The following is a 16,508-nucleotide window of genomic DNA, read 5'->3' on the forward strand; positions in this document are numbered from 1 at the left end:
TTCAAACAGCCAGTAACTGGCTGGGGAGGGGCGGGAGGGGGATCAGGGCCATTTGCAGCCACGGGGTCGTCTCACGAAGCGACTGAGGTGGGAGCAGGACACGCAGGGTGGGCGAGGGGGCCCGGGCCCCAGCCTTGGCACTGAATACAGGTGTGCCAATGTAAGAACATGTTGACCTAAATTCATGTGTCCAGTACGCCTGGCTCCCAGCCCCCTCCCCCCCTAACTACTAGGCCCCACTCCCCTCCCAGAGCCGGGAGAGAACCCAGGAGTCCTGGCTCCCAGCTCCCCCTGCTCTAACCACCAGCCCCCACTCCCCTCCCAGAGCCACGAGAGAACCCAGGAGTCCTGGCTCCCAGCCCCCCCGCTCTAACCACCAGCCCCCGCTCCCCTCCCAGAGCTGGGGAAAGAACCCAGGAGTCTTGGCTCCCAGCCCCCCCATCTCACCACTAGACCCTGCTCCCCTCCCAGAGCTGGGGATGGAACCCAGGAGTCCGGACCCCTCCCCCCTCACTTGGCCCTTGGGCCGGAAGCCTGAAGCATGCCAGGAACTGGCCGCGTTAGGCAGGTGGTGCTCAGAGGCTCATTTCCTGAGCCCCCCCCCGCCAGTGCGAGTCACACCAGCCCTGAACCTGCACACCTGTGGCCTCGCACCCGGCAGCCATGGCCCCAGGCCCCCTGCTCTGGACCTTGGCCCTGATTGCAGGTGAGTGGGGAGGGGGGATTTGAACCCGCAGCCCAGCCAGGCAGTGCCGGAGCTGGGAGGCACTGCCCTGCCGGGTATCTGTGGGCACAGAGGGCCAGAGGGGTCTGTGGGTGGATAGATGCTGTATGGCCGGGGTGGGTGGGCACACTGATCCATCCATCCCCCTGCACCCACCCTGCCCATCCCTAGCCACTGCCATCTCCTGCGCCCATCCCTGGCTAAATCCCTCTCCTGAGCGGGCACCGGGAGATGGGGCTGACCCGGTGACCGGAGGGACCCAGCATTGCCCGGGGGCCGATAACTCGCTGCACCGGGATGAATGTACCCAGGAGCGGCCCGGGCCATGGGGCATCGCTCCGAGCTGGTCCTGGAGGGCACCGGCAGAGCCAGCTGCGTGTGCACGGGCCCTATCCCTGGGGTCACCGGCTGGGACGTGCAAGGGGTGATCATCTCAAAACCAGGGGCTCTCGGCCTTTTCCTGCCCGAGCCCCCCACAACATGCCTGCCAATTCTCCAGGGCCCCACACCAAGGGGGACCCGCAAAGCTACATCGCTCAGGCTTTGCTTTCGGCGCTGGCTGGCTTGGGGGCCCCAGCTTTGGTCCCGGCTTTCGGCCCTGGCTTGGTGGCCCCCGAAACCTGCTCGGACCCCTGCTTGGGAGCGGCTGCTCTGAACTAACCTGACGGATCCAGGCACCACGTTAACGATTCCGCCTTCAAAACGCAAGCGATTCAGTAACGAACGTGGCCCATTTCTCAGTGAGCGGCTCCATCCGTCTCACACCTAAATTCCTCTGGCACCGTCTGGAGCCATTACATTGTCGCAGCTCAGGCCAGGACATAACGACCCACGATTTAACGCCTGACCCCAGTTCACTATTACATGTTCCCCGCTAAGCCCCCGAAACAGGCTGCAAGTTCTGAATGAAACCCAGAAAACTATTTAAAAATCCATGTAGTTTAATTCACGAGCTTTTCTTATGGCCGGTATCAGCCAATCGTGGCGATTTCTTTGTTACTAGGACATTACGGCAAAGTATTTAAATCAACCTGAAATTACTGCAATTTCTTTGAGCGAATCCGAGCCAAGCGAGACCATTTATTTGTTCACCGTTTGCAAATTCTTGCCACGTCTTCAAAGAATTAATCCTAGAAACGGATAGAAAGTGATTCCAATGAATCCGAGTATATTGAGGAAGTTTAGGAGCTAATCCCAGATCATTCTGCCATATTTAAATATTAATCCCAGGGAACACTTGTAATTTAAAATATAATTTCAGCAAATTAATTAACCATTTGAGTAACTCTAGTAAACTCTTTTTCTTTATAATTTAATTGCTGCTAATAAAGATAATTTATTTGGTTATTCCTCGAAAATTACTGCAAAGTCCACTGACTTTTTGTGGTTCCTTTGGAATATAATCCCAGTTTGAAATAATCCTGCTGAAATATTGCAAAGTATTCAAGACTTTGTTCCACTGGATAATTTCAGTCTCTTTAAGAGTAAAGTCAGCAATTCATTGCAATTTATTTCAGAGTTAATGGTACTAAATTATTGTTTAATTAAACGAAATGATTACAGTCCGGTTCCTAGGAAACGAATGCAGTTCTTTGTAATTACCAGCCAAGTGTTGCAATGGATTTGAGATTCTCAGCAGAATTATTACAATTTATTTAAACCAAATCCTGAAACAATTGTTGCAGTTTAAAAAAAACACAGTAAATTATTGCAATTTCTTAAAAAATATAATCCCAGCCATTTAATTGCAAAGTCCATTAACATTAATCTCAATACAACAATTGTGATTCAATGCATTCATCCGATGACGTTGTGAGAACGTATCTGTTACTCCGTGGAAATGGCTGCAGCAATTTAAAATCGAATTCAAGTGAACGATATCAATTTATTTCCGAGTCCAAGGCAGAGAATTATTGCAATGTCATCGTTAATCCTGCAAACGATTGAAATGTAATTAAATAATAATCCCAGGGCAACTATTTCAATGTCCTTAAAAATAATTGTAGTAAATTGTTGTGACGCATTTCAGAATCAAACCCAGAAGATTAGAAATGAATTCCAGGGAATGTGTCTGTTAATCCCATCAGATTATGATAATTCTTTTAAAATTTTACTCTAGGAAAAATGAAGTTTTTTAAAGACAATCTAGGCGTCCTTTGAAAATTAGCCCCAGAAGTTTATCATTTAATCCAAGGAAATTGTGGGAATTAGATTGATAACCCCAATCGATCATTGAAATTCCTTTAAGATTTAATCCAAGGAAAATACTGTTTTCTTTCCAAACGTATCCCAGTTAATTGTGTGACTGAAGCTGAGTTCAGCCCTGGAAATTCTTGCAAGAGGTTTAAGATTCAGCCCAGCTGTGAATCCCAGTCGGTTTCATTGTCAGAGGTGCCCAGTCATCGCCCCGTGTGTGACTGGTCGCATCAGCAGATGCCTGGGATTTCTCTCCAGTGTAACCGTGTCCTGTCCGATCACTGACACAAACCCAGCCGGGGGCTGGGCGGGACGGCTCCTGGCTCTCACGGTGCCTGGGGGGCACTTGTGTTGCAGGGAAGGTACAAAGGCCAAGGGCCCAAACGGAAACGAAACGAGACTTGAACTGTAGAAATAAGGGAATGGGCGATTGTCTGGTGAGAGGATGAGAGAACCCGGCAAGTGCTTTCTGCTCTGGGCATCAGCCACAAACATGGGGAGTGTTGCAATAGATAGATAGATAGAGGGGTGCCTGGGGGTGGATAGATAGATAGATAGAGGGGGTGCCTGAGGATGGATGGATAGATAGATAGATAGAGGGGGTGGATGGGGATAGATAGATAGATAGAGGGGGTGCCTGGAGATAGATAGATAGATAGATAGATAGATAGATAGATAGATAGATAGATAGATAGATAGATAGATAGATAGATAGAGGGGGTGCCTGGGGATGGATAGATAGATAGATAGATAGATAGATAGATAGATAGATAGATAGATAGATAGATAGATAGATAGATAGAGGGGGTGTGTGGGGACAGATAGATAGAGGGGGTAGATGGGGATAGATAGATAGATAGAGGGGGTGGATATGGATGGATGGACAGGGGATGGATGGGGTGGATGGATGGCTAGAGGGGGTGGCTGGACAGCTAGATGATGATTATGACAGGTTGGGTGGATGGGGTTGGATGCATGGATGGATAGAGGGGATGGAGATGGATGAATGGACAGAGGGGATGGAGATGGATGGCTAGAGGGAATGGAAGGATGGCTAGATGATGATGATGGCGGGTAGGGTGGATGAAGATAGAGAGATGGAGAGGATGTGGATGGATGGATGGATAGAGGGGATGGAGTTGGATGGATGGAGGGGATGGAGATGGATGGATGGATGGACAGAGGGGTGACTGGATGGTTAGATGATGATGATGGTGGGTAGGGTGGATGAGGATAGAGAGATGGAGTGGATGTGGATGGATGGATGGACAGAGGGGATGGATGAATGGATGGATATGGATGGCTAGAGGGAATGGAAGGATGGCTAGATGATGATGATGGCGGGTAGGGTGGATGAGGATAGAGAAATGGAGTGGATGTGGATGGATGGATGGATAGAGGGGATGGAGATGGATGGATGGATGGACAGAGGGGTGACTGGATGGTTAGATGATGATGATGATGGCGGGTAGGGTGGATGAGGATAGAGAGATGGAGTGGATGTGGATGGATGGATGGATGGATAGAGGGGATGGAGATGGATGGATGGACAGAGGGGATGGAGATGGATGGCTAGAGGGAATGGAAGGATGGCTAGATGATGATGATGGCGGGTAGGGTGGATGAAGATAGAGAGATGGAGAGGATGTGGATGGATGGATGGATAGAGGGGATGGAGTTGGATGGATGGAGAGGATGGAGATGGATGGATGGATGGACAGAGGGGTGACTGGATGGTTAGATGATGATGATGATGATGATGGTGGGTAGGGTGGATGAGGATAGAGAGATGGAGTGGATGTGGATGGATGGATGGACAGAGGGGATGGATGAATGGATGGATATGGATGGCTAGAGGGAATGGAAGGATGGCTAGATGATGATGATGGCGGGTAGGGTGGATGAGGATAGAGAAATGGAGTGGATGTGGATGGATGGATGGATAGAGGGGATGGAGATGGATGGATGGATGGACAGAGGGGTGACTGGATGGTTAGATGATGATGATGATGGGTAGGGTGGATGAGGATAGAGAGATGGAGTGGATGTGGATGGATGGATGGATGGATAGAGGGGATGGAGATGGATGGATGGACAGAGGGGTGGCTGGATGGTTAGATGATGATGATGATGGGTCAGGTGGATGGGGATAGAGAGATGATGGGCAGGAGGGGGTCTCGGGGGGACCTGCTACAGGACCCAACCGACACAGTACGAGTTACGTGGTGGTATCTCTCAGCAGGGGAATCACCATTTCACAAGCTGGTTTGAGGCCGGTTTGGAGCCAGAGGCTGGGACTGGAGCCCTCGATAATCGCCCGGTTCTGTTCACTGCCAGGCCTGCTGCAGACGGGCCATTGGGCTGATCCGGTCTGGCCAATATATGGCCCCAGGCCCAGTTCCCTGCCCCACTGAGCAAGCCAGTCCCCGCCCTGGGGCCGGGGGGAGCCGGAGCCCCTGAGAGGGGACAGGCCCCTGCCCCATTCCCTGCCCCCCTGAGCCAGCCAGTCCCTGCCCCGGGGCTGGATGGGAGTCGGCACCCCCCAGAGGGGACAGGCCCCTGCCCCATTCCCCGGCCCCCTGAGCAAGCCAGTCCCCGCCCTGGGGCCGGGGGAAGCCAGAGCCCCTGAGAGGGGACAGGCCCCTGCCCCATTCCCTGCCCCCCTGAGCCAGCCAGTCCCTGCCCTGGGGCCGGATGGGAGTCGGCACCCCCCAGAGGGGACAGGCCCCTGCCCCATTCCCCGGCCCCCTGAGCAAGCCAGTCCCCGCCCTGGGGCCGGGTGGGAGCCAGCGCCCCCCAGAGGGGACAGGCCCCTGCCCCATTCTCTGCCCCCCTGAGGCAGCCAGTCCCTGCCCTGGGGCCAGATGGGAGCTGGAGACCCCCAGAGGGGACAGGCCCCTGCCCCATTCCCCGGCCCCCTGAGCCAGCCAGTCCCTGCCCTGGGGCCGGGGGGAGCTGGTGCCCCCCAGAGGGGACAGGCCCCTGCCCCATTCCCTGCCCCCCCGAGCCAGCCAGTCCCCGCCCTGGGGCCGGGGGGGATGGTGCCCCCCAGAGGGCACAGGCCCCTGCCCCATTCCCTGCCCCCCTGAGCCAGCCAGTCCCCGCCCTGGGGCCGGGGGGGAGCCGGAGCCCCCTAGAGGGGACAGGTTCCTGCCCCATTCCCTGGCCCCCTGAGCCTGCCAGTCCCTCCCCTGGGGCCGGGGGGGGAGCCGAAGCCCCCCAGAGGGCACAGGCCCCTGCCCCATTCCCGCCCCCCCGAGCCAGCCAGTCCCCGCCCTGGGGCCGGGGGGGGAGCCGGAGCCCCCCAGAGGGGACAGACCCCTGCCCCATTCCCTGCCCCCCTGAGCCAGCCAGTCCATGCCCTGGGGCCGGGGGGAGCCGGTGCCCCCCAGAGGGGACAGACCCCTGCCCCATTCCCGCCCCCCCGAGCCAGCCAGTCCCCGCCCTGGGGCCGGGGGGCCCCACTCCCTGGGTGATTTCTCTCTGTCCCGTCTCTCGGCCAGGCTGCCGGGCGCAGGACCTGTGGGTGTCCCAGCCCAGCTCCGTGCAGGGCACCGAGGGCGGCTCCGTCTCCCTGCCCTGCTCCTACCGCAGCCCCCGGGAGCCCCGGCTCGGCAGCTACACGTGGCTGAAGGAGGTGGCGGGCGCCCGGCTGGAGCTGAGCGACGGGACCCAGGAGTTCCGGGGCCGCGTGAGCCGGGCCGGGGAGCGGAGCTTCCTGCGGGAGAGAAGAGCCGACGTGGAGCTGCGGGACCTGAGACCCTACGACAGCGGGACCTACCGGTGCCTGGTGACGATCCCCGCCCTGGGCGAGGGGGCCGGGAACGGGACGTGGCTCCAGGTGCTGAAAGCGGGTGAGTCCGGGCAGCCCAGGACGCCTGGGTTCTCTGCCGGCCCTGGGAGGGGAGGCGGGAGCTGGGAGCCAGGACTCCTGGGTTCTCTGCCGGCCCTGGGAGGGGAGGCGGGAGCCAGGACGCCTGGGTTCTCTGCTGGCCCTGGGAGGGGAGGCGGGAGCTGGGAGCCAGGACTCCTGGGTTCTCTCCTGGCCCTGGGAGGGGAGGCGGGAGCTGGGAGCCAGGACTCCTGGGTTCTCTCCCCAGCTCGGGGAGGGGGGGGTTGAGTAGGAGGGGCTGGGAGCCCGGACTCCTGGGTTCTCTCCTGGCTCTGGGAGGGGAGGCGGGAGCTGGGAGCCAGGACTCCTGGGTTCTCTCCTGACTCTGGGAGGGGAGGCGGGAGCTGGGAGCCCGGACTCCTGGGTTCTCTCCTGGCTCGGGGGGCTGGTAGGTCAGAGCAGGGGGGGCTGGGAGCCCAGATGCCTGGGTTCTCTCCTGACTCTGGGAGGGGGGCTGGTGGGTTAAAGCAGGGGGGCTGGGAGCCCGGATTCTCTCCCCAGCCCAGAGTATTAATTTCCCACAATCCTCTTCTCACCTGTTCAGCGCCCACAGACGTGAAGCCCGACGGATTCGTCCTCTTGTGGCTTTTCCTGCGTGGGCTGATCTGCACCTTCGGCCTCGCCGCCGGCGCCCTGGGGACCAGCTTGTGCTACCAGAGGAAACGTGAGCGACCAGATGCCCCCCCTCCCTCGCTGGTGCCCCTCACTCCCAACCTGCAGCCCCCTGCCAGCCCAGCCCTGCCCCCTCCAGACCCGCAGCCCCCTGAGCTCCCCCCAGCTCTGCTGATGGTATCAGATACTTTACTGGTTGCCAGGTTGGGGAGAAGCCGTTTTCCACCCCACTTATTTGAGCCCTTCGCCTTTCTCTCTCCTTTTTCTTGTCCTAGTGTCCCGGAGGAGACAGAGACGAGTCAGGGAGCGTCAGTCCAAAGCCCAGCTGCGAATGTGAATGTTCCCTGCTCTAACCACTAGCCTGTACTGCCCTCCCAGAGCTGGGAGAGAACCCAGAAGTCCTGGCTCCCAGCCCCCCTGCTCCATCCCCCCCAGTCCCTACTCCCCTCCCAGAGCCAGGGAGAGAACCCAGGAGTCCTGGCTCCCAACCCCGACTCCCAGAGCATTGACCCAGAGCAAGTGATTAATCCCTGGGGGAGCCACCCTCTATCAGCGTTGCAGAGGGGGGACAGTTTATGCGTTTTCCTGTATACGCTTTATACAGGGTGAAAGGGATTGATTTGGGGTTTGGAGCCCGCTGGGAGCTGGGTGCCGGGTGCTGCAGACAGGGGACTTGCTGAGCAGTTTTTGGTTAAAGCCTGCGGGTTTGGGGGTGGCCCAGGCCTGGTCTGGGTTGCAGCAGGCTGGCGTGTCGGGCTCACCAGGGCAGGGTTCTGGAGTCCCAGGCTGGCAGGGAAACGGGCTCAGGGGTAAATTCAGCACGTCAATTAATAGGCAAAAGTGATTTCATGAAGCATAGAAAGTAGAGCCCTTTCGCATAAAGCGTCTCCCCGTCACCTCATCGTCACGCCCAGGAGCATATCGTGGTAAGATCACACGGCTGCAGGGTGGCAGCTCCTCCTCAGCTGCCTGCCGGGGACTGGGGCCCTGCCCATGGCGGGGGCAGGATACCTGAAACTGCTCGCTGGGCTCCCCTCTGGGGCAGACATGCCTGTGTCCCCCAAAGGAGCGGAGCCCCTGATCCAGCTGTGGGCTCACAGCTACCGGCTATGACGGACCCTTCGCTGGCCAGCAAAATCCCCCCCTTTCACTCGGGTCGGGCTTGCTTCCAGCTCGAGGCCTTGGGGTCCGGTCCCACTGCAGCCGTCCCCAGCACCCCACCGTCCAGCTCCAGGATACGTCTCTGCGCCCCCTTCCACCCCATTACAGTCAGGTCCTGCTTCTGGGTCCCCGCTTGGGTTTGGCTCGGGGCCGGTTTCTTGGCTTTCAATTCTGGGGTTTGCTGGTGGGCAGCCCCTTGTCTGGCGGCTTCTGCCCCCAGGGCAGCCTTTTCCCGGGCAAACGGCGCATCGATTTCCAATTGTCGCCCCTTGAGACCGTCACTCGATGGGCTGGGACACCCCAGAGAACCCGCCTGCCAGACCAGGCCCCACCACTCGTCTCGCTGCCTTAGACACCAGGCAGCTCCAGCCCAGCCCCTGAGGCTGCAGCTCACTGGAACTAGACACCCTCAGCTCAGGGGCCTCTCAGTTACCAGAGACTTTCCCAGGCCCCGTGTTCAGCCGCCCTGGGTGATTTGCACCCTGCGCAGTTCTAGCTTCTTCTGCTTTTCACTCTTGGTTATTTCGCTTACTTTTCTGTCCCTGTTTCCCTTACCCGAAACAAGCAAACAGAAAATAACGAACCGGTTACCACTTTGTCTGTTCTGCAGCCACCACACCTAAACCTCAGGTCAAATCACCACCAGCATTTCAAAGCAGTCAGCCGTGCACAGACCCTGCTCGCTGCACCCCCGGGACGGGTTCGGTCACAGAGATCCCCTTGGGACCATCACCTGACGTGCTGAATTTACCTCTGAGCCCGTTTCCCTGCCAGCCTGGGACTCCAGAACCCTGCCCTGGTGAGCCCGACACGCCAGCCTGCTGCAACCCAGACCAGGCCTGGGCCATCCCCAAACCCGCAGGCTTTAACCAGAAACTGCTCAGCAAGTCCCCTGTCTGCAGCACCCGGGCACCCAGCTCCCAGCGGGGTCCAAACCCCAAATCAATCCCTTTCACCCTGTATAAAGGGTATACAGGAAAACGCATAAACTGTCCCCCCTCTGCACCACCGATAGAGGTTTGCTGCCCCAGGGATTAATCACTTGCTCTGGGTCAATGCTCTGGGAGTCGGGGTTGGGAGCTAGGATTCCTGGGTTCTCTCCCTGGCTCTGGGAGGGGAGTAGGGACAGCCCTTGCTGGCTCCAGCTGGGATCCCAGGGGAAAAGCAGGGGCGGTCTCATGACTGGCCCCCTTTGTCCTGCACCCCCCCCCCCTTTTATAGCGTTGGCCCAAGGCGGGAATCCTTTGTCTCCGGGCCCCACCCCTCTATCTAAGTGCCAAGCCCCAGGTTCAAGATGGATTCCAGACCCAGGTGACATGGCCCCATGTCCGGTGACACTTCCTGCCCCCCTGGCTCCAGCAAGGCCTGGAGTAAAGAGCCGTTTGCCATGACACATATTCCCATTACATCATATTCACCCTCGTTAGCATATTTGCATAACAGCACATGGAGGGCACCGTCTCAGGGCCATCCCGGGTTGCCATTCCCCGCCAGCCCGCTGACGTTCCCAGCCAAGCCGGCGATTTCCCCAGGCCTGAGTTTTTCAGCCAGTCTCAGGGTATTTTGGAGCCCTGATGCCACCCAGAGCCGGCTGCCGGCCACTTCCTCGCTCCATGGTTTCGACTCGCTACGTTTCTCTGCACCTGGCTGCTCGGCGAGGAGCCGAATAAAGGCTGGTTCTGCTGGAAACAGAAATCTTCATTTCCCTCGGTGCCACTACAGCCCCGGGTCTCTGCGATGACATCCTCTAGGGCCTACAATAACACCAGGCAGAGCTGCCGAAGGTTCACTCAGATGGGGGCCCTGGAGTGGGTGAAAGGGACCCACAAGCACTCACAAGGGCAAGGGGAAATGGGAGGGGGCTGGGATCCAGGACTCCTGGGTTCTCTCCCAACTCCAGCAGGGGAGTGGGGCTGGTGGTCAGAGCAGGGGGACTGGTGGGTTAGAACAGGGGAGGCTGGGAGCCCAAACTCGTGGGTTCTTTCCCTGGCTCTGGGAGGGGAGTGGGGGCTGGTGGTTAGAGCAGGGAGGGCTGGGAGCCAGGACTCCTGGGTTCTCTCCCTGGCTCTGGGAGGGGAATGGGGTCTAATGGTTAGAGCAGGGGGGGCTGGGAGCCAGGACTCCTGGGTTCTCTCCCTGGCTCTGAGAGGGGAGTGGGGGCTGGTGGGTTGGGGCAGAGGGGGCTGGGAGTGAGGACTCCTGGTCTCTCTCCCCAGCTCTGGGAGGGGAGTGGGGTCTAACGGTTAGAGCAGGGGGGCTGGGAGCCAGGACTCCCGGGTTGTGTTGCCGTTGCTTGTTGTGAGGCAGACGAGGGAGGTGCAGTAGCCAGGAAGTTGCGGGTTGTTTTGCAGAAGGAAGGAGACGTGTATTTCACAACCAGCAGATTCACAAGGATGGATGGACCCCAGCCATGGGGATGGGGGATGGCGGCTTTGGGTCAGCCCTCTGCTGGGAACGGAACCCAGGAGTCCTGGCACTCCCCTCCCCTCGCTCTAACCACTAGTCCCCACTCCCCTCCCAGCACTGGGAGAGAACCCAGGAGTCCTAGTGCTCTGCAGCCCCACTACACTAGCTTGCTCAATCCCCCAAAGCCAGGCTCCCCCTTGGGGCAACAAACCCCGAGCCCCATTCCCTGCCCCCCAAGGCCAGCCAGGCCCCGGGCACCAGGCAGGGAGCAGGGCCCCTGGGGTTGTGGGTAGATTTCACAGCTCAGCAGCGGAAATTTTGCCTCTGCCAGGCTCTCCCTTGGGGGCACCAAAGCTACCCCTCCCACTTCCCCTCCAGCTGGGGAGAGAACCCAGGCGTCCGGGCTCCCAGCCCCCCTGCTCTAACCCACCAGCCCCCACTCCCCTCCCAGAGCCAGGGAGAGAACCCAGGAGTCCTGGCTCCCCACTCCCCTCCCAGAGCTGGGAGAGAACCCAGGAGTCCTGGCTCCCCACTCCCCTCCCAGAGCCAGGGAGAGAACCCAGGCGTCCGGGCCCCAGCCCCGCCCACTGACCCTGCAGCCCTTGCGGCGCATACAGCTGCCTCGCGAGCTTCTGGTGTGAACACTTGGGGGTTTCCGGGGCTGGGAAGCTGGAAGCAGAAGTCACCCCCCGCAGGATGCGCAGCCTGTGGGGGACAGACGGACGGACGGTGCTGGCAACGTCCAGGTCTGGGCCTGGCGAGAACGGGTGAGTGGCCCCTGCGCCGAGGGTGGGAAGGGAGCAGAGGGGGCTGGGGGGCTGGAGACGGCTGAGGGGTGAGGGGGATGGATAGATCGATGGGGGGGGGTCAGAGAGATTCAAACCAACTGTCCATCCCGCCCACCTAGGGTACCGTCACCCCTCCCTCGCCTATCCCCCCTCAATTCAGCCACCCCCCACTCCACCTACCCCTCCCTCCATCCCCACCCCCTGCCTCCATTCACACCCCTCAAACCTTGAATTATCCACCCCCCAGTCCCCCCGTCTGCTCCCCACCGGTTAGAGGGTGCCTCGCCTGCTGTCAGGGAGCCCCCGGGCTCGGGACCTGCTCCCCACCAAGCCGGGCAGGACTCTGGGGGACCTCCTCCCCTTCCCATGGCTTCACCTCCTGGGTCTCTCCTTGGAGCATTCAGCATCCTCTGCCCCTCCGTGCGCTTCCCACAGCGAGCCCGCCTCAGTGGGATCCTGGGGGGGCCACCGGGTCCTGCACCCCCACTTTGCAGTCAGACGTGACTCTCAGCCAGCCAGTAACACAGAGGTTTATTTGATGACAGGAACAGGGTCTAACACAGAGCTTGTAGGTACAGAGAACCGGACCCCTCAGCCGGGTCCATTCTGGGGGGCAGTGAGCCAGACCCCCAGGTCTGCACTTCACTCCTCGTCCCCAGCCAGCCACAAATTGACTCACTCTCCAGCCCCTCCTCTCTGCTCAGCTCCTGTTCGGGGCCAGGGGGGTCTCCTGATCCCTTTGTCTTCAACACCTTCAGCTGGCACCTTTGCAGAGGGGGGGCCCAGGCCATCAGTTGCTAGGAGACAGAGTGCCAGGCATTTAGGTGCACTGGCCCTTTGCTCTGCCAGATACTTAAGAACTGCAGAGGGGAAACTGAGGCACCAGCACAGTATTCAGAGCAAACATTAAGAACATTCCCAGTTCGTCACACCTGTGCCCCATACCATGGTGTGAGACTCACGGGACGTGGCCCCAAGAGTCAGAGCCTTTCGCGGGATGGGGGGTGTTCCTGGGGCCGACTGCTGTAGTGCAGGGGGGGCTGGGACCCAGGACTCCTGGGTTCTCTCCTTGTGCTTCCAGTGTGTGACCTGTCTCCCTTCTCTGGCCTTAGAGTCCTGGATTCATCTGCTCAATTCCAATGTACAGGTACGACTCTCCCCACGTAACCCGCCTGGTCAGGAGAGGGGTGATCCCAGCCTGGGGACCCTGTGGCGGGACGGCCCGTGGAGGCTCCATCCCTTCATCGGGGGAGAAGGAACCACTTCATTCCCCACCTAAACAGGGGGCAGGTTTTCCACCAGTGGTCATTTTGGGGGACAGGTGTGTGAGAAATGCCAATTCAGCGACAGCGAAATATCGCTGACTCTGCCTCGGTGATGCCCAAATTCTTCATTTTGGGGGCGTCGGGCGGGGACTCCCTGATGCTCAGAAAAGCACAGAAGGGGGCCAGGTGAAATGGTCTCAAGGGCTGGAGGGACCATGGGGGGTCATCACAGGACCGAGCCAACCTAGACCTGGTCCTTCACCGCCCAGGGTGGGGATCCCACGTGTGGACGCTGATGCCAGAGCCGAATGCCCCAAGACCTGGAAAGTCTGTCCTGATCTCCTGCCACAATCGCCCTGAGGCACCTGGTTACGTCTCCTCCTGCCATCTGTGGAGACGGTGGCTACAGCCCATCTCAGTGAAAGTTCCCTGTAGGGCAGGAAAAGTGATAGCCTGGGCCTTGCGTGTCTGGAATTCCCCGGCCTCAGGAAAACCCCTTCCCCCTGCCCAGCTGGTTTTTAACCTCCCCAGGTTTTCTGAAACGGGCTCTGCTTTGTGCCGGCGCAGGGCTGTTTTCTAATCCCTGCCCGTCCTGTCCTGTCCTGCCCCGCAAGACCCGCTCCCGCCCGCACCTGGTCTGGGTCTAGCGGTTCTAGCCTGGTCCCGCCCGCAAAAAATCTCACATCCCACAAGACAGAGAGGAGCCAGGCGCCTGAGACAAGAAAAAGCCAGTGACAGAATCCAGCCAAGTGCCGGGCCAGAGTAATCAAACAGCTGCCGGGCCATATTACGCCCCTTGCGCTTGACTGAATTTCACCGCGTTGAATCTAGATCAGCCTGTTTCTCATGGCGGTTTTGGCCCCTCCCAGTGGGGTGACAGCTGCAGATTTGACCAGTGCCCTCACCAGGCCCTGGTACCCAGCGCAGGACCGGGGGGCACCCGGGGAGAGGGGGAGGGAGCTGGGGGGGCCAGCACTGACCGCCTGTCTGGTGTTTGGTAGGTAAGCAATGCACCATCCCGGTCTGGGCAGTCGCCACTGTGGCAGGTGGGGGGTTTATCATGCTGGTTCTGATCCTGGTGCTGTCCATCTGCCTGTGCCGGGCCAGGAGACGAGGTGAGTGGGGGCTGGTGGGTTACTGCAGAGGGGGCTGGGAGCCAGGACTCCAGGGGTTCTCTCCCCTGGTCTGGGAGGGGAGTGGGGGCTGGTGAGTCGGGGGGGGGCTGGGAGCCAGAACTCCTGGGTTCTCTCCCCAGCTCTGGGAGGGGAGTGGGGGCTGGTGGGTTAGAGCAGCGGGGGCTGGGAGCAAGGACTCCTGGGTTCTCTCTGCGGCTCTGGGAGGGGAGTGGGGGCTGCTGGGTTACTGCAGAGGGGGCTGGGAGCCAGGACTCCTGGGTTCTCTCCCCTGCTCTGGGAGGGGAGTGGGGGCTGGTGAGTCGGGGGGGGGGCTGGGAGCCAGGACTCCTGGGTTCTCTCCCCAGCTCTGGGAGGGGAGTGGGGGCTGGTGGGTTAGAGCAGCGGGGGCTGGGAACCAGGACTCCTGGGTTCTGGCTCTGGGAAGGGAGTCTAGACTTACAATGTTCACTTTCTGTTACAGTAAAGAAGTTGGTGGCTTGGAAGGTGAGTAAAAGACAGGAGTGGGGGCCACCAGCTGACCTCTGCTGGGGGTGGGAGAGAGCCTGGGACTGTGGGTCGGGAGTGAGGGGAACCAGCAAGGCTGGGGGGCAGAGCTGGGCTAGCAGGGGCTGCAGGTCGGGAGTGAGGGGCACTGGCAGGGCTGGGTTGGCAGGGGCTGCGGGTCGGGCGTGAGGGGCACCGGTAGAGCTGGGGGGGCAGGGCTGGGCTAGCAGGGGCTGCGGGCCGGGAGTGAGGGGCACCAGCGGGTCTGGGCTAGCAAGAGCTGCAGGTCGGGAGTGAGGGGCACCGGCTGGGTTGGCAGGGGGCTGCGGGTTGGGAGTGAGGGGCACTGGTAGGGCTGGGTGGGCAGGGCTATGCTAGCAGGGGCTGCAGGTTGGGAGTGAGGGGGACAGGGCTGGGCTGGCAGGGGCTACGGGTCAGGGCTGGGCTGGCAGGGGCTGCAGGTCCGGAGTGAGGGGCCTTGCTCATTATTAACCCCTTGGGGTGCCTGTTCCCCCCCAGGGCGGAACGGAGCTGGAGGACCCTGACGTGCATTACGCCTCCCTGCAGAATTTGGCCTCAGCCCAGGTCGGGGAGCAGCAGCCGGAGCCTCCCGACCCCCAGCACACGGACTACGCCACCGTGGCCGAAGTGAAGGGCCTGGGCGAGGAGGGTGGGGAAGGGGAGGGCCAGCCAGATGGGGGTGCAGACCCCCAGGAAGGGGTGGCCACTCACTGAGCTGTATTGGAGGGGGTGGGGAAAGGGGGAACAGGAGGGGGGTCCCCGATAATGGAGGTGGGGGGAAGGTACCTGCTCACCAATAATCATCACATCGAGATCACAGATACCCCAGGACTGGCTCTTATGGTGGGTCTGGGCAGCACCCGGTGCGGTGGGGGGGTCTGTGTCTGTACTGAGGGGCTGTGGAGCTGGGGGGCAAGGTAGGGGACTATGGGGCTGGGATCAGGGTGGGGCTGGGGTGCACTCCATATGAATATATGCAGATATGCTAATGAGTGTGAGTATGACGTCACTGGAATATGCGTCAGCCTGCGCCTGGGCTCATGGCGAAGGCTGTAACGTGCCGGCCGTGGGCATCGCCTGGGGTGTCTGTGCCTGGAGCGAGGAGACGTGGTGTTAACATGTATCTCGGCTGGGAACCTGCTATGTGGGGGCATTAAGGGTGCTCCAGATCCGTGACCTGTAAGTGGCCCTGTTCCCTTGCAAACCTCCCTGTACGGGGGGCCCGGCCCGGCCCAGCCTGCAGGAAAGGGGGCTGGGGTCCCACAGGGCCTGTGCTCAGGCCCCTCACCGACACCTCTTGGCGGGTGAGAGTTACCCGTCTTCATTGTCTTCATGCGTTAGGCTCACACTGGCGTGTTTTGTTGTATTTTCTTGGTGACTCACTTTGTTCTGGCTGCTGTTACTTGGAGCCAGTGAAATCCTCCTCTTTATACTTCATAAAAATCACGTTTTGTTTATTAATTAACCCAGAGCAAGTGATTAATCCCTGGGGCAGCAAACCGCTGGGTGTCTCTGTCAGCGTTACAGAGGGGGACAGTTTACACGTTTACCCTCTATACGCTTTACACAGAGATGCGACGAAGTGGGGTTCTAGTCATCTCGTTATGCTGCATGTGAGTCTTCCTGTCCTATGCTAATACCGTGTGTGCCTCAGTTTCCCTGCGTGCTGCACCGATACTTCGGGGTGGGAACTGGGGGTGTAAGTTTTGCTGGGGCTGGGGAAGGTGAGGCTGCCCAGCTGTCTGCACCTGTGTAACCTGAGACTCAGGAGGGGGCTGCAAGCAGGTGACTCTTTGCCCGGGAAGGGAGACAGAGAAGGAGCAA

At 59.6% G+C, this 16,508-nt stretch overlaps 2 protein-coding genes across 2 annotated transcripts; both read left to right on the forward strand.

The window, feature by feature from the left end:
- The first annotated feature begins 538 nt into the window (after positions 1–538).
- NCR3 (natural cytotoxicity triggering receptor 3) lies at positions 539–7,830 on the forward strand. Its single transcript, XM_030547956.1, has 4 exons — positions 539–706; positions 6,424–6,774; positions 7,357–7,476; positions 7,700–7,830. The coding sequence occupies exons 1-4, from the start codon at positions 664–666 to the stop codon at positions 7,759–7,761; spliced, it is 576 nt and encodes a 191-aa protein (XP_030403816.1). The 5' UTR covers positions 539–663; the 3' UTR covers positions 7,762–7,830.
- A 3,685-nt stretch (positions 7,831–11,515) lies between these two features.
- Positions 11,516–16,149, forward strand: LST1 (leukocyte specific transcript 1). Its single transcript, XM_030547939.1, has 5 exons — positions 11,516–11,758; positions 12,892–12,926; positions 14,046–14,159; positions 14,641–14,663; positions 15,183–16,149. Exons 1-5 carry the CDS (start codon positions 11,688–11,690, stop codon positions 15,396–15,398), a joined length of 459 nt encoding a protein of 152 aa, XP_030403799.1. The 5' UTR covers positions 11,516–11,687; the 3' UTR covers positions 15,399–16,149.
- Positions 16,150–16,508: the final 359 nt, after the last annotated feature.

Source organism: Gopherus evgoodei, unplaced genomic scaffold (genome assembly GCF_007399415.2).
Source record: "Gopherus evgoodei ecotype Sinaloan lineage unplaced genomic scaffold, rGopEvg1_v1.p scaffold_78_arrow_ctg1, whole genome shotgun sequence".
NCBI classification, from domain to species: domain Eukaryota; kingdom Metazoa; phylum Chordata; order Testudines; family Testudinidae; genus Gopherus; species Gopherus evgoodei.

Excerpts from the sequence above, each read along its gene's own strand:
- NCR3 (XM_030547956.1), top strand. The coding sequence starts at position 664 with ATGGCCCCAGGCCCCCTGCTCTGGACCTTGGCCCTGATTGCAG. Across the intron at positions 6,775-7,356 it reads GCTCCAGGTGCTGAAAGCGG|CGCCCACAGACGTGAAGCCC; the intron begins GTGAGTCCGGGC and ends TCACCTGTTCAG. Across the intron at positions 7,477-7,699 it reads CTTGTGCTACCAGAGGAAAC|TGTCCCGGAGGAGACAGAGA; the intron begins GTGAGCGACCAG and ends TTCTTGTCCTAG.
- LST1 (XM_030547939.1), top strand. The coding sequence starts at position 11,688 with ATGCGCAGCCTGTGGGGGACAGACGGACGGACGGTGCTGGCAACGTCC. Across the intron at positions 11,759-12,891 it reads TCTGGGCCTGGCGAGAACGG|AGTCCTGGATTCATCTGCTC; the intron begins GTGAGTGGCCCC and ends CTCTGGCCTTAG. Across the intron at positions 12,927-14,045 it reads TGCTCAATTCCAATGTACAG|GTAAGCAATGCACCATCCCG; the intron begins GTACGACTCTCC and ends GGTGTTTGGTAG.